The sequence below is a fragment of the Aptenodytes patagonicus genome, chromosome 6 (genome assembly GCF_965638725.1).
Source record: "Aptenodytes patagonicus chromosome 6, bAptPat1.pri.cur, whole genome shotgun sequence".
In the NCBI taxonomy this organism is placed as follows: Eukaryota; Metazoa; Chordata; class Aves; order Sphenisciformes; family Spheniscidae; genus Aptenodytes; species Aptenodytes patagonicus.
In genome coordinates this window covers 54917782-54935511 of record NC_134954.1, presented here as the reverse complement: position 1 = coordinate 54935511, position 17730 = coordinate 54917782, and the positions used below count along the sequence as shown (strand labels likewise).

At 36.2% G+C, this 17730-nt stretch overlaps 1 protein-coding gene across 7 annotated transcripts in view; it reads left to right on the top strand.

Moving 5' to 3' along the window:
• CSRNP3 (cysteine and serine rich nuclear protein 3) overlaps nucleotides 1–17302 on the top strand; it is a 114516-nt gene extending 97214 nt beyond the window's left edge. For all 7 annotated transcript variants that reach the window (XM_076342725.1, XM_076342722.1, XM_076342723.1 and 4 more), the window contains 2 exons: nucleotides 5348–5644; nucleotides 7185–17302. In XM_076342725.1, coding sequence (XP_076198840.1) covers nucleotides 5348–5644; nucleotides 7185–8228 — 1341 coding nt within the window. In that variant the 3' untranslated portion in view covers nucleotides 8229–17302. The remainder of the gene's footprint in view (nucleotides 1–5347; nucleotides 5645–7184) is intronic.
• The last annotated feature ends 428 nt before the right edge of the window (nucleotides 17303–17730 follow it).

The window sequence follows — 17730 nt, the reverse complement described above, 5'->3', positions numbered from 1 at the left end:
CTGTGACTATTAAGTTCCTGCAAAATCTCTTCATAAGTATTCAGTGAATAATGAAAGCCTGATTTGCATTCCTCCCTCTGTCCTAATTTTAATTGTTTCCTTTTACCAAATAGAAAAGTCCTTTCCCCTGCACTTAATTCAGCAGTGGTGGGATTCTTTCTTCATTGATCCTCAGCAGTTGATGTGGGAATAGTTGACTACTACGTTCTGAGACTAGTAAGCTGACTCCAAAGTTTCAATTCGAATATTAAGAAATTGTGGTTAGGTCTTCAGAATCCTGAGAGTGGCTTAAAAATGGTAACATTTACTAGTGTTAAATCTTTTACTAGAGTAAAATATTTCTCTTCACTCTAGAGCATATATAAAAACATAGGGAACAGAAAACTTCCTTTTTGAACTAGTCCATTAGGCTCAGTTTAGTTGCATCCCTGATTATACACTGGGGTAAAAAAAATAAAAAAAACCCCCACACTTTCTCTCCCAAAAGCAAATCCAGGATTCACTGAATTATAGTGATGAGTCACTGTAAAGCAGTGAGAATGTTTTATTTGCTTAAGACAACTGGGCCTTGCTGATTTCCCATTATAGGGATGGAAGAGCTGCTTGGTCATTCACACGGTTTCTAAATGAACACAAAAAGGAAACGCTGTAGACTTCTAAGGTGACAATGTCAGTGATTATAATCTTTAATGAAAATGTGCTAATCAGGATTTTCATCTAAATTACTGTACATCTGTGCAGAAAAATGAAGAAAATGAGAAAATGAAGTAGGGCAAAGTTTGCTCAAAAAGATTTTTCTGTTTGAAAACCACTATGCAACCAGAAAGTAACATTTTCGGTGTGGTTTTTCATTTCGGTTTCCCTGTTTTTTTAATTTTTTGCATTGGATTCAAATATGCAAGTCTGTAGGTAGAAAGCATTCTGTCTTGTAGAATTTGTTAAAAAAAATAGAAATACAGGAATATGTTGGAACTAAGTCTCCACAATATTAGGTACTGTTTATTATTTTACTTACTGAAAGTGAAGAGCCAAATAAGAAACTTCTCTTAATTAAACGCAGATGAAGATTTTAAACTCATCTTCAAGTCACTTTAGCCATTTAGCACCAGCGCTTTGGTGTAAACACTGCTGACAGTGGCATAAACACTTGTTAGCAGCAGAGTGTGAAAATTCTAATGGCAATCTGGACATAAAAGCCATCTTGTCAAGATGAAGGGTACAAGGTAGGCTTTACTTTAATGCGTTGTCATTTGAGAAAACATTATGAGTAAGCACAGTAAATGAGCTGGAAGAGTCCTTGCTTACTCATAATGTCTCCTGAAATTAAGACCTATTAAAATGATTAGCGTGACCCTAGTGATGTTAAGGCTCCTGGGTCTGTGGACACAGTTGTTTTCCTTTGTGGGAAATTGTAAGGAATCATTTCCAGCTAGGGCGGGCAAAGGTGTCTAACCTAAATTTTTCACGTTTTACAGAGTTGAAGTGAATTTCACCCAAAGCCTTCACATATTCATTGGCCCTTGCCTTGTTCTGTTGTTATGACATTAACCTTTAGCTTTATGAGAGAAATTTTACCCATCTGCATATCAAGTTTAATTCAGATGAGTAATATTATGACAATAGAGAACTTATTGTTCCCCTGAAGTTCTGTATTGGAAAATGTATTTGATGGTTCTTGATAATCTTCCTCCCTCTGTAGTTACCCAATTACTTGTTTGAGAAATGTTCAGATCTCTCATTTTATTAATTCATTTGTTCTTTGCGTGACAAAATTGAGAAAAAAAATCAGAGGAGACAACAAGGAAGTCATCCAGCACAGGAGTCGGGAGCTAAGGTGCTTTGAAATGGCAAACTGCTGTCTAATCCCACTTGATGCCCAGGCATTTGAATTTACAGCCTGCTGGATGCATACAGTGTTCAGCACGTGACTGGAGTCCATTCCTTAGTGCTCTGCCGCTGTGTAGCAAAGCAGTTAAGATTTGCAGGAGGAGGAGGAGAAATACATGACAGGTTTGGTATGGTTCTATAGGTGCCTTTGTAAGCTGAGCAGTTACAGCATTCACCTCGTGGGTAAGAGCCCTGAAACTTTATTAAATAGTAATTGAATAAATTACTAAAATGAATACAGAAGCGGGGATTAGAATTCTTCCCCTTCCCCAGTTTCAAACTTAAATTCTGATAGGCAGTTAAATAATGGTGATCTGCTTAAGGAGTGGTTTGAGCCTTGTGTATTTAAAACTAGAGAAATCAGAATTCTTAGGTAGGTCATTCTCCTATTATATAAAAGAAGAAGAAAGCAAAGAAACATAAATACACTGTACTTAGTTGTACCTAGCTCACAAAAAATGACAAATACAAAAAAAAATCAAGGATGCCATTCTGGATTTGAACATTCAGGCTGAGTTGCATGTACAGTGGAGAATTCCCTCCCACTAGCTTCAGACAGCTAATTCAAGATGCATTTAATTACTCTCTGGATTTACCTGTCTCTCGCCATAGATTATACAGAAAAAGGATGACTTCTAATGTTGTCTTTCCTACCTTACTGAACTAATACGTTGAAATACCTGGTGTAAATAATCTCTCCATTGCCTCAGGGCCAGGCAGAACTGATTAAGGAGCTACTACCCCCTTTTCCTAGCCACTGTAAAGTGAATGAATAATAGAAAATAGAGTAAGGAAACAGTCTGAAGGAAATTTGAGAGGACATTTTGAAAATGCCTGCGTTTAAGATGAAGAAAGAGCTGGAAGTATATGCACGTAAAGGGATTGAATGTTACAGGGATAACAGACATGGTAAATAAACTGAACCATGAAATAAAATGAAGGCACTAAACTCCAAAGGCTGCAATTACGGAGAAAGATTGAGAATACATTGAAAAGAGAAGGAAACAATAATGCCTCTAAAGCGGAGTTGTGGAAGTGGCAGAACACCTCTGCATGAACTAAATATGGTGCTGAATTGCTAAGAAGGGATGATGACTGATCTCAGGAGGATTTTTCTTTGTGCAGCGTTATGTGTACACGTACACTATATGTAAGGACTACCAGTCATGACACTGAGACTTTTCTCCTTCAAAGGAAAGAGTATTGCTTTTCACCTGTCTTTACAAGTCAGGAATAATCAGTTTTTTTTCTGTGATTGTCTTACACAGTTGTTACAAAGACAAAACTGCAATTACGAAAAAAGAGTAAGCGGTCAGTAGGAGTTCACTGTCGAGTGATTCAATAATGCCATAAAAGACAGTTACATTCCAAAAGATTGTGGAAAGGACAAACTGTTAATATAAATGGGAAAACGAAACAGTTGGGAATATAATAAAAGCAGAAATGGTGGATTGGGTAAGATTCAGGACTGCTTTCTTGCACATAAGAAGCATAGCTAGGTGGAGATGACAGGATTTAGTAGCAGAAAAAAGGGGAGTTACCTTTACGATGATAATTGTTAAATGTCTAAACATTGAAATGCACAAGAAACAGGCAGCGGTAGTTACGACTTCAGTATTTTATCTGTATGTAAAACTAGTGTCTAAAAATTTATTTGGGATAACAGGCCAAGCTGAAGTTTTATGCAAGTAAATAAGGCAAAACAGAGAAAGGATTTGAATGGCTATTTTTCTATAGGTAAGAAACACTCAGATTGCTTTCACTGGGGGCCATTTGTCTGAGGTCATGGTGATGCCCATGATGAAACTGTTAATGCAAATGAGACTTGAGACTTCACCGGTGTATAATTATCATATAGTTGCACCATGTTTTATTTACAAAAGTGTGAGACCAGGTGCTCAGCTAGTGTAAATCAGCAACCTCATCAGTTGAGAACATTACATAGAGCGGGGCGAACATTGGAAATCTTTTGTTTGTTTGTTTTTCCATTTTAAGCAAAATTATTTCATAGAACAATACACAAAGCAAAGGATTTACTATTTGACAAGGTAAATCATATAACTGCACTTGCTTCACGTTTGCTATGTAGTACGATGCTCAATCTGAGTAATTTGAGATTGAGAAAATATATTTTTTGTAGTGAGTGTCATCATCTCTCTGAACTTTTTTTTAACATTTGCTATTCTTTTGATTCTTAAGCAATTTTATCTGTAGAAGAACTTTTATAAACCCTGTAGTTGTGTTACCTGGCAGATATAACCAGTGAGCTCTACCATGGATGGGAAAATTAATCTTCCCTCAGTGCAGTAATTTTTTTCTCCTTTTCTCCTTGAATATATACATCCCTTTCTATATGAGGTGAGTTACAGGAGTATGGTACAGAAGCGTGCTATCTTATGAAAGTGGCACTGGATGTTTGTGCTTGATGCTCATGGCCATTTAATTCTGAAACAATTTTTGAAAGGTTTGAGAGCTAGGCTATACATAGGTAATATAGTGCCAGGGTACTTGCATCTATAGAGGCTCAAAAATGCGTAACTCTAGGAAAGGAGCACAAATCCTCTAAAAACCTTTCTCAAGATCTTCCACAAGAGGTTAACAACTTACTTCCTTTTTTTCTAAGTTTATTCATTCGTTAACTACCTAAGAATAATCTGGACTGGTTAGTGAAGTACTAAAACGTATGACAACACAAAGCTAAATGGGTTATTTTCAGGACCGAAGAGGACTAGAAGGAACTTCAGAAGAGCTATATGCATCGGCACTATGAAATACATTGCAAATAAACATGAAGTAATGTAGGTAGAAAGGGGCAAAAATTAAGTGACTTCCAGGCTTAAAATTGTCAACTCAAGAAGCAAATACAGGCATCTGCCCAAACGATTAAGTGGATATACTGCTTTGTGACCTCAGCTGTACAAACATCAAACAACTTGTCAGGCTAAAGAGGAACAGGGTAGCGAATAGCACATAAAGTACACCATTTTACAAATCTGTGATGCATCGTAATCTGAAACAGTGCTGGTAGTATAATTACTATCTCAAAAGGGGTATTGAAGAATGTCAGAGAGCCCAGAGACGGGAACTAGACTCAATTAAGAGCTCAAAAATTATCTTACGAAACAATATAGAAAAGACTAGAGTTTTAGAAAGGCATGAGATCTGGCAAACAATGACAAATGGTAAAGGACATAAAGAACGGATAAGAAATTAGAAATTTAGGAAAAAAATTAGCTTCATGACAAACATGAAACTAAACGTGTATTTAATTCACGTTAAATGTGAAAGAACTGCCTTTTCACCCCATCTGTAATCATGTTCTGGAACTTACCGGCAGTCACGCAGCACTTTTACATACAGCTTTCCACATCCGTAATGCGTTACACATATTTACATCTATGACACATATACATATGTGTGAGTATAGTTTAAGGACTTTCTTAATTGTTCTGTGCAACAGATGACAAAGAATGGTACAGTGGAATCTGAAGAAGCTAATACGCTGACACTGGATGACATTTCTGATGATGATATTGATCTAGACAACACTGAAGTAGATGAGTACTTCTTTCTACAACCCCTGCCGACAAAAAAGCGAAGGGCATTGCTGCGAGCTTCTGGAGTGAAGAAGATTGATGTGGAAGAAAAACACGAGCTGCGAGCCATCCGCCTGTCCAGGGAGGATTGTGGCTGTGACTGCCGTGTGTTCTGTGATCCAGAAACTTGCACTTGCAGTCTTGCAGGCATAAAATGTCAGGTAAATGTCTATATTATTGTCGTTATTTAACTATCAAGGGGAGGGGAAGGGGTGTGTGCGCATGCACACGCGTGTACATTTTGCTGTTGAAGTTTTGAACTACTGGAAATTAATTAAGTTAATTATTATACGATAACACTTGTGGATCTCAAACCAGTTTTTTAAGGCCCAGATTTAAGAGTATCTAGTGTGCAATATAAACAATCTCCTTAAACGTCTTTATTTATGTTATGATTGGCTTAGGCCCATACATTGTTTAGGGGTTTTTTGTTGTTGTTGTTCTACAAATATTCTGCTCCTCATATTCCTCTTTGGGCTTTATCTAAATATGCAGATGCAGACAACAGAAGAATCAGTAGCCTGCAGATTTCAGAAGGGATATTACCTTTTATTTTAGAGACAATTCACATACTGTCCAAATGTGAATTATAGTCCAAACTCAGAAACAATAAATGAAACTCTGGGGTACCGTCCTTAATTTAACATGCATGATACTTAAAATGCATGCATGATAAATTTGCATGTAGGCAATAAAAAAATATATCTGCTAATAGAGCAGGTAGTTTTTCCTCTGCAGACTGGAAAGGTATTTCGTATTGTACATTTACATAGGACATGTACATAGGACACTATGTACAGCTGTAAATGTCCCAAAATGTTCCCTAAAAGATGTTTCCACTAATTCTCCTGAGTCGCTGTTATGCAGCTGAGTTGATTTCTTCCTGAATGCGTTTTTCATCATTTCTGAAATCCAAGCTAAACTTTCTCTGCTGTTCTGAATAATATATTCCCTTTGCTGTTCCTGTTTTCATCTTCACCTGTGGGGAAGATGTACTAGATTGTGTTGTATGGTTCTCCTCTGCATCGTACCTGATGTTTAGGTATTACAGTGTAGATGAAAATCATAGACCTTAAGCTATCTAATTGAACTTGTGGACTCAGTCACGTTTTTAGAAATTTAAGACGGCTATTATTAGACATGTAAGTTTGCCCACAGTCTGTTGAGCTTACAATGTTGCATCTACAGTTGACTGGAATATCTTTTAAAATGTTCTTGAGTTTTTATTCCTACTTTCTGTGGTCAGGTGTCCCCATTGGCATCTTTATAAAGGTTTTTATATAGAATTCATTTTGTTTCAATAGGTTTCTAGTTTCCATGATTTTTATCAAATTTTAAGACTCTTTCTGGTAGTGCTTTTGCCTGGATTTGAGCACAACATGATGTAAAGCTGTAGCAGATCCATAAATAGAAAAACTACCTATTTTTTTTGTTCCAATGTGTAATGCTTTCACCTATGGAACAGAAACATATTTTTCCTACTGTGCAACATTGGTGCACGTATGGGTCCCTTACTGTTCCCATTAGTAGTGCTAAATTCCAGGGCTAACCCTCTGAATTATTGTTAGCTTCGACTATTCTTACAAGTACGTCTCAAGGTGAATCCCACTTCACTATTGTATTTCTCTAGGCTGTCTAGGTTCTGTCATATCACCAGGCTTATGCTACATATTGTTAATCTGTATTCTTTTTTTTTTAAAGGTGGATCGTATGTCTTTTCCATGCGGTTGCACTAAAGAAGGGTGTAGCAATACAGCAGGTAGAATTGAATTTAATCCTATCCGTGTACGGACTCACTTTTTGCACACAATAATGAAACTTGAATTGGAGAAAAATAGAGAGCAGCAAGTTCCGGCATTAAATGGCTGCCACAGTGAGATAAGTGCACACACTAGTTCTATGAGTCCAGGACCCCATCCGGTTGAATATTCAATTGCAGAAAATTTTGAGATTGAAACCGAACCTCCGGCTGCGGTTATGCATTCTCAGTCAGCCGAGGACTTGGACTGCCCAGGGGAAGAGGAGGAAGAGGAAGATGGGAGTAGCTTTTGTAGTGGAGTTACAGATTCTAGCACACAGAGTTTAGCCCCTAGTGAATCAGATGATGAGGAAGAGGAAGAGGAAGATGAGGAGGACGATGAGGAGGAAGAAAAAGCAGATGATTTTGTAGAAAGCATGGGCTCCCATGCTGATATGGTGCCTCTTCCTTCTGTCCTTTGCTACTCTGATGGAACTGCTGTGCATGAAAACCACTCTAAAAATGCCTCATACTATACTAACTCTTCAAATCTGTATTACCAAATAGAGAACCATGTTGCTGGCACTGCTAACCAGATCGGTGAGACTTATTCAGAAAGGGATGCTGTCAAGAACGGTAGTCTTTCTCTGGTGCCTTACAACATGACTTCGGAACAGTTTGTTGACTACACACGGCAATCAGAGGAAACTTTTAGCAGCCCTCATTACCCTTCTGCAAACCCCTCAGTGATTGTTTGCTGCTCATCTTCTGAAGGTGATAGCAGTGCTCCATGTAACAGTTTATACACTGAGCACAGGCCAAGTCACCCTCAAGTGGAATTTCACTCATACTTGAAAGGTCCTTCTCAAGATGGCTTTGTTTCAGCTTTGAATGGCGACAGTCGTGTACAAGAGCACCCTGCTGAGAATTCACTAAACCTCCCAGAAAAGAACAGACTGCACGAAGAGTGCATCAAATCACCAGTGGTAGAAACAGTACCTGTTTAATATTAAAATTATTCAGTCAGGAAGACTGACTTTCTCTATTAAAATGCACTCACATTGGATTTCCTAGAATCTTACTTTTTTAAGAGGTAGACAATGCTTGGACTACAGTCAATGTTCCAGACGCATTTTGTTTTCTCAAGCTACACTGGCAGTGGTATTGCACAAAAACAGTTCATGTAAAGATTTAAATAAAAATAATCAAACTGTCTTTTGATAAAAATAAAATGTGTAAGTGAAAAACACACCCCACATATTTCAAAGTAGCCTACCTATCAAAGTATGTGAAACCTGCCAAGCTATCTGAATCAAAGCTTCGTGTTTTTGATTGTCGGGCCTGTGCAAGATGTTAAAAATGATACTTTGAAATAATCATGTTTAGAGTCCTAATTTTCAACATATCTGAAAAGATGGTAAGTTTAATGTAAAAGTAACTACTGTACAAAAAAGTTTTAATTGTTCTGTACTGTATGTATTTTATTTATGGTAGTTTAGTACTCATGTTTTGATAAACATGAACAGCATGTTCATTTGAGCAGAAGACCCATAGCTAGTTACAAAGAGCATGTCCAATGTCCACTTTTCATCTGGAGTACCATGTATTCTTCCTTTTTTTTTTTTTTCTTTTTAAATACCATTTCTGGTAAATTATCTTGAAACACATTTTTAGAGAGTGTACTATTTTCTCTTTTACTGTTCTTGACAAACAGAAGAGTCAGAAAGGGGGCATTTACATCTTCTAGAAAGGTGAAAGGTAGACAATCCTCCATTAAAATGAAAATCAGTGGCATTCCAGAACTAGTACCCCCTCCCCAAAGAAAAATGATCTTGTATATAATGGCAAAGCAGTAGCTTAAGCTTGCACAGCACCTTTTAGCCCAACAAACATTCAGATACTTATGCACTTTAGTGCCATTTTGCAGTACTGTATTAACTGTGGGAACTGTGAACTATTTTGGAGAAATGCCATAGCTCCAGACTCTGAGGTGTATGTAAGAGAGATCTTTAAATTCATTGTAACAAAACCTGAACGTTTTTCCCAAGCCAGTTTATGAGTATGTCAGTAGGTAATTTATAAAAGCAGAGTCTTGCTGATGGAAGTTTAAATGAAGCATGGAAAAAAATGTTGAAGTGTCTAAATTTCCTAAATATTTAGCAGTTTTTATGAAATATGAGACTGGCTTTTGTGGACTTCTGATCGTATCTCAAATTTACAGAGTTATTTGGTCTAATTAGGAACCAGTAGATTCAGTGAGGAAACATAGCTTCAGAAATTTTATATCTGCCTAAGTTTGCAAGCAAAATAGCACGTGCATCATGTGGATATCTGTTACCTTGTACTCCATTTGTTTTTAAATGAAATGGGAATTAAAATACACCTGCTGTATTTTATTTACCTTTAATTTATTAACCAACCTTGCTTTCTTCTAGAAAAGGAGGTACAGGAACCTGCTTTTCTCTACGCTGATAATTCTGCACTGCCTTATTTCAAAATCTATTTTAACATTTTTGTTCTTCTAATACTGAAATTTTATTTATTATACATCAAGCGGGTTGAAGCGTAGACCTGTCTTGTTTGTCAAAATAAGGATCAGCATCTTAGTTTTTATCTGTGTCCAATCTAGATGGTTAACAGTATGCATGTAAACACAGTGTAAATTTTAGCTCTGTAACAGTGACTCTTCTGGTTAGAAGCTCTTTAAAACATCATGTACAGTACTCCAGTAGAAAAACTGCCAGATTTAAAATATGCTTTTTAAAAAAATAAGGTGACTTAACTTGTTTTTATATGAAATCTGGGCAAAGTGATTTCTCATTTTTATGCTCAATTAGCAAAATATTTTTACTCCATGTAGTAGCTGGAAAGGTTTTTTATTTACTTGTTTCCACAAGAAGTCCTATATGTTTTATATGAACTGCATTGAAAAGTCCTAGTTCTCTAGGGACTGGATTCCACACTTGCAACGTATTCCAGCTCCTGGGAAGGTGCGGTCATGTTGGTTGTCTGGCTCAGCAGTTCCTTAGCCTCTGTTCCTCCTAGTCACAGAACACTCTAGTCTCTTTCTCTAAAGGCTGAGAAGCCAGGTAAGCGCATGTATTCTTCGATTCCATATAGCAAATACCCAGTTTTATTTTTAAAGAGAAACACGTTAGTTCACGGAGAAGTTCTGCATCTAAGAATAAGAGTAATACTATTCTGTTGAAGATAGTCTATGGGCAAATGTAACAAGTCTGTGTATATATAGGCATCTTGCATTAACAGCAGGCTTAAATCTGGCGCACTCACTCAACACCAGCACCAAAAGCACAAATCTCTTCTACTTGAGCTGGGACAGCAGCCGTGAAATCAGTAGCAGCTTTTTAACCTCAGAGTGCATTGGCTACTGGAGGATCATGCACACTTTACCAGGGTATTTCTCTCAGGGGAAAGTTAAATGAAATACTTTGTTTCATTATTCACCCCCTTACTGAGCAATAAGAAATTATTTTCTTGGCCCCTGTGCTTTCACATGAAAAATATCTTTAATAATATTAGCAAGCACAGTAAGTGATTAACTTTATAAAATACATCTCAGCTAGCTTTAAAATACTGAGATAATGGTTATTTAATATTTCCATTGGCACAGGCTTCAGACCCCAGGCCTCCTTAATATTAGCATCTGTATAAACTTCTGAGTACTTAGATGGAGATGTTCCATGCCATTGGGGCATCAGGGGTGAATACAGCTAAATTCTCTCAAGCTTGCAGCATAGGATAACAATCAGTAGCTTGTAATAGATAGGGTAGAGAAGGCAGTGACTATATAAAGAACTTGCACTACACTATTTTCCCTTGCTTAAAGTAGCTAATTCCTGGGAGTCACAAAGTAAAATGTGTAAAATAAAGATTTATGTTGAAAAAATATTCTTAACTACCTGGTGATAATGTAGATAGTAATACCTTTCTTTTGATCCAAGCTGATGTTTTGTGATCAAGATTTGATCTCAGGATACCAAGTAAACAAATCTTGTTTAGTTCTTGCAACAAGTTACAAAGTCAAGTCTGTTTATAATTCATGGAGATTTCCTGGTAGCTATACTAGTAATATCAACAAGCCTTCTAACAGAGATAAACTCATACTGAGGAAAAAAACCCAGAAACCTCTTTTTTCAATATAGGCTAAACCTGTTCCCCAAACCATTCCATACCAGCAAATAACAAAGCTAAGGCCTTTGTTATGTATAACATAACATGTATAAGTTGGCTAGAGTTAAAAAAAAAGTCACAGCCCTGACGAAAACAGGTAGGCTAATTTAACTGTGAAATCTAGAGTAGGCTGTAGAAATCAGGTGAGAGTCAAGGATTCCCACCCCTTGATTAGACTTTCATGTTTTGTTCAGAAGAAAAAAGTACTCTTCATATAAGGAAAAATAACCTTAAATCATGGGATGGAAAATGTTTTAATGTTATTTTCTGGGCTAATATATAATAATATATGTTGTGTCCCATTTCCCAGTTGGTTAATATTCACATTGATAACCAGTCCTTTCATTTTGGGTAAGCTTATTTCTGCACGATAAAAGTATTATGTACTAAATGATGAACAGCAGTATTTGCTTCTGTATCAACACAGTATATCATTTGTGGAAATGTTTACTTTACTGATAGTTGTATCAGCTTTATTTCCCAAGATATCTGGCTACTGATAATCACTCCGAAGAAGCCAGGTAGTAAATTGGTAGTTTACAATTACACTACGTAGTTCAGAAAAATGAATCATTACAAAAGTGTTTCCCTCTGTTAAAATAAAACAGAATTTTCACACAGAAGATCACTGGAACAGCACCTAAAACTGGATGCCTTTTTGCCTATAATGTGAACTTTGCCTCTGTTGGAAAAAATGCATTGTTAAAGTTTATATGTAAAGCTTTAAGTGACATTAGACATAAAATTAGAACTTTTCTGGCAAAATTGCAGCAATTGCAATTGTTTCCTAAGAGCTATAACTCATGCCCACTGGAACATCCTTTAAAAAAGTAAAAGCTGGTCAGTAAAAGTTTCTAATATTTCTTTCCTTTTATTAAAAAAAAAAAAAAATTCTTTGATGAGCTGTATGCCATTTAGATCAGGAAGTTCTAGAGTTGTAAAGTCTTACTATTTTTCATTTACATAAGTTCCTCCTAGTGAATCATAATTTAAGTTGACATTTATTTATTTTAAGGCCACTGGTTACACTATCATAGTAACCATCACTTGCTTTAAATATGGTGCAGCCTGCTAACTGATAACTGAGTCAGTTAACAACGTGATCCTGCCTTTTGTCTAAGTTCTGCAAAAATTGCATGTAGTATTCATGGTGGTGTTACTCACTGGATTGCTAACTGATCCAGATCCAATTTCTAATCTTATCTGGGCGTTAATGTGCTAACAAACTGATCATGTAGCATTCCCTGCCTCACAATCGGGAGGGTATCTTCACGAAACACTGCTAGTTTGTTAAAGATTGTATACATACATTTGTATGCAGAACAGAACATGTATTATATTGTTTAATATTTCAGATGTTCCTGACTCTTTGATAGAAATGTGATATACTGGATAGAGAGTATTGGGCTCAGACAGAGGAGATCTGAGTTCTGTTGGCTTTGCCTTTGTCCTGCTGTGTCACTCCCATTCTCTATGCTCTGGTTTATAAAGTACTTGGAGATACTGTGATAAAAAAAAAATTCTATAGAACAGGCAAAATACCGTTTTTTTCCTCTTTTTCTGGCATCATAACTAAATTTTTGTACTGCAAACTAAGTCACTTTCCCAATAAAGCCCAATCCAGCTCAGAAGTGAATAGAAATTTTATCACTAACGTGAAACACAGCAAAAGCAAGCTCTCCTTTCCATGGACCGGATTAATGAGCAAAAGTTTAACGATAAATTTCACAGTGAAAATCAGAATAAAAGCTGTGTTGAATATACAACATTTATGTGTTGAGTGCTTAACATTTGAGCAGCAAGATTGTATGCCTGCAACACCATACTTGGCAGCAACAGGCAGTCTTGCTCCCCTGCATGTTGTCTTCTTTTGCCAGCTGAATTCTCTCAGTTGAAACTCCTTGTCTAGGCTGCTCCTGCAGCAAAGCAGGTACCCTTACTCAGAGCTAAAGCAAGAGAGACCCATGATATTGTTTTAAAAGGCATTTGCTAAATAAGAAACTCCCGTGTTGCAGCTCATGAGTTGTACAAACTCATGTTCATTGTGCCAGTTGTTTAATTTCCTGAAGCAGTCAGGAACAGGGACAGAAGAGGATGATATGGGAAATCCGAAGTGTTTAGGGGTGTAACGCTTTCCCACTGGGGCTAAAGAGTAATTCTATCATCTACTTTATTATGGTTGCAGAACATTTGATGTAAAATACTTAGAAAAACTAGAATTAACTCAGAGAATATATTCTATAGAATTTATTTCTAAAATATTAAATCTGATTACTATTTTTTTAAAATGGTAGAAAGCTACTGTTATTTTCAGAACAGAGTGTAGTTCATTAACATGTTCCTTAGTATGAGAAATCTCAACATTTGCCTTTTCAATGTGTCCAAATTTTTTAAAAATATTCCTTAATTTTGCTGTTCTGTGTGATCGCTGTCCATGTGCAAATTATTAATCGTCCATTTTCTCTAGGAAGTGTGAAATCCAAAGCACGAACATTGTGAAGCGATGAACAAGTACAATTTAGTTGTAAAGATGTCTGAGTGAACATACACTGGAGTTCTTCATAAGTGCTTCCTGTTCACTGTCTCTTCCCACTCTTAAATCAGAGGCAGCTTTTAATTTTGTTGCTAATGAATGTGCCAGAATATTGTTTTCTCTTAAGGAGGAAAGTTGTAACATCCTTGAGAACTTTCTGCTACCCTAATGGCTGATACCAAGAATTTTACTTTTTATAAGAACATCCAATTCATGAAACATCTGTTTTGCAGCCTTAGTCTTTTCTTTTTAATTCTTCCCTCCCTTCATCTTAGTGCCTGGGAAAGGTCTGTTGTACAGTAAGGCTTTTAATTAAAATCGAGCACGAGGGCAACTCTAGTGTCTTTATTTTGCTAAAAGAGTTCATTTTATTTTTCACGTAACATTAGCATGTAGATGGATCGGAACTGTGGTGAAAAATAGTCCCCCCATTGGCTCTGAGAGTCATGAGGGAGCAATCCCAGTGCGGGACTACAGACTCTCCCTTTTCAAACAAACAGGAAGGAAACCGACCCCACAGGCTGCAGAGGTGTGGTAGTGGAGCCTCGTTGTCTCCTGAGGCATGCAGATCCAGGGGAAGAGTGTCATTCTTGATACAGCACAGCCCAGTACAGGATGAAAATCCAAGACTAGGGGAAGCAGAAAACCATCACCTAGGGGAACAAAAAGTTTCCTTCAAACTACTGTTATGATTTTTTTTTTTCTAATATAAGTAATAATAAATTAAAACCACCCTTTTATAAAATAGCGGTGAATTAGATCTTAAAAAGGTAAAGTTAAAATGTGTATTGCTCTACTGCTGTATAGTCTTTATGGTTAGGAGGATACTTGTTACACAGAAGGTCCCACTGACTGCAGAACCATATTCATGATGCTCTGTATTTCTGCTTCTCAATTGAGAAGATGATAGTGCTTCATCCAAAGCTGGGGGCAGGACAAGAAAAAAAAAAAAGTAGGCAAACTTCATTTATTTACTCAATTATCTTAATTTGGATCTTAGCATTGACACTTTTGTTTTACTTCGGTATTTTTTGAAATAACGTCAAATAGAACCAAGTCAAGTTTGCCTCATGTGTATGTTCTCTAACTGTGCACTTTTCCAACAAGCCATGAAGACTGGATTAGCTTTTCTCGATGGACAGGAAAAACGGTGGAAGATACAAATGAACACCACTGTTCTAACCCAAGGATCAAGATAATCCTTTGTCTTGAGGCATGGGTGGATACACCCTGGAGTGAGTGAGGGGAGGATAGAAAGGGCAATTTAGAGGAAAAGAAGGATGAAGGCAAGAGTTAGATTGATGAGGACAATTTTTTCTTCTAAAGGGCAAAAGAAAACATTACAGATGAAAAGAAGGAAGGAAAAAAGGAAATTAAGGTATCCCCAGAGCAAGGATGGAAAAGTACATGCATGTTCACTACAACCATGGCCATGTTAGATCATAATATTAATTCTGTTATTTAATATATTTTAAAACAAACATGAACTCAGGTCGAACAGGAAATGTGATTTTTCCATACCAGTTGTATACAGGCGGACATTAAATAAAAGACTTATCCAAAAGCATGGGGTAAAAACTACAAAGCAAAGCAACACCCTAGAAGCATTCTACCATGTCTTTTCTTTGCCTATGTCAACTGCAAAGTCATGTTCAATATCATTTTAGTTAATTCTTCTCCCAGGCACATGTTCTAATACAACCTGTTTCTCAGATAACAAGAGACACTAAAAGAAGAAATAGGTGTCCTTTTTATTAGCATTTTAGCTTGGGATTTTCAAATGAGATGTAGTACATTATGGCACCTAATTCTTTTAGTTTTCTCCATCTTAAACTTTTTAAAGATGTTCTTAAGAATGAAATTTTGGGTTGGATTACGGGTGAAGGTCAACCTCGCTGGGGTACTGGGGGATCACTGTAAAGAACCAGTCATCCGTTTGTGAGCCTCTGATACACAGATTGAGCATGAGTTTTCAGCTTCTTGCAAAGATTGCATCATTGTGGGCACTGGCAGCTGGTTCTCTTAAAACAAAAACAGAAGCAAGCATGCTGTTTTTTCAACCATTTCACACAAATACCACCACTTCAGTTCTCACATAACAATGCCCATGTAAACAATGCTTAATAACTGGGCCCTTCTTTTAATTGACTGATTGTAGGCACTTCTATGGAAATACGTCTGAAGTGTAGTTTGTGAAACATGTTTAAGAAGTGTTTGATGTAAAATAAGCGCTAGACATTTAACAGTGCAAAAATAGTCTAAATCTGTAGATTACAAATCCGTTCCTAAGAGCCTCAGCCTGTAATATTGTCTTAGTAAAGTCGATCTTTTAATTTAAATTGCATTCTGGTGTAATAACCTTTTACAAATAAAATTAATACAAATGTATTGGTTAATACTGGTTAACATAAAACATGGCAATTGGTTATTTTGATTTGTTTCCATCTACAGCTAATAGATAGCACTTTTGTAAAAAAAGCAAAAGCAACACATTATATTTTTTATGTTTAAAGTGTTTTCATTGTTTTAACAAACTATGTAACATTTATACTGTCTAGTCCAGCCCTGTCTTTTAGGAGGTTCATCTCTCTCTGTATATATATATTTCCCCATAAGAATATAAAATTGCTTTTGAAATTTTTGTTGGCAAGTGGTGACTAATACACCACGGCATGGATTCAAAAGCACTTAAGTTGATGGTCTTTCAGACATTTAATCCATTCAAATGGGACTAGTAAAATTGTGGTGTAATTGCAGCCATTTGTTTAAAATTTGTACGCCACTTCTAACTTTACTAATTTTTGAGAAAAATAATTATGTTAAGTACTTAACATATTCCATTACAGATGATCTTGCATACTAAAATTATGGAGATCTCAACAGTAAAGCAACATATTTAATTGGACTGCTGCTTTTAAACTGTTTGAAGAAGCGAAGGGAAAGAAAGTTCATCTTAAAATCTGTACATGGAAATAATTTTAAACTTCATGAACTACACATTTCCTTAATTTCCTTTATTTTTTTTAAACAAGTTGTAACATCAAAGATGCCAAAGGGTAATATAAGCTACAATAATATTCAACAGAACTTAACCTAGACCTTATGTTGTAATAATTTATTCAAATTAACTGTATTCTTCTGTATTTATATTTTCGGTATTTATTATGAATGATATGGAATTTGATGTATTTATTGTGGCTTATTACTGCAGTGTATATATTACAGAAATGAGCATTTTTAAGTCTTAACATTAGTTTTTTTGTTAATTAGTGGCACTTGTATCAGCTGTATTTTTATTATATATTGTACAATATATATTGTCCATTTGTTTGCAATGAAGTAAAACAGGTTTCTACGTTACATCGTGGCTGCCAGTGCATTGTGCATCTTATTTCTACTATGCAGTCACTAGACATTCCTCTCTCATTTAACAGAGCCAGAATAGTACTGCATCTCCTCCCCCAGACCTGCAGAGCCTCTAAAGATGCTCTGTGAAATTTCAAGCATTTCTCCCATTCCTCATAGTTTGATAGCATAAGGAGAAACAGTTTTGGTTTAGGTTTTTTGTTTGTGTTTTTTTTGTTTTGTGTTTTTTTTAATTTAATCAGCATATAAATTTTTAAGAACTGAACAGAAATGCCTTGTTAGGTATATCCGTTTGCCCTTTAATGATACTACTGTCTAGACTTTTCCTTGGCCAATGGAATAAACTACATGATTCATCTGCACCTATCATGGCAAATTTAGTAATTTTGGTTATAAGTTAATGAAAGAATCATTTTCAA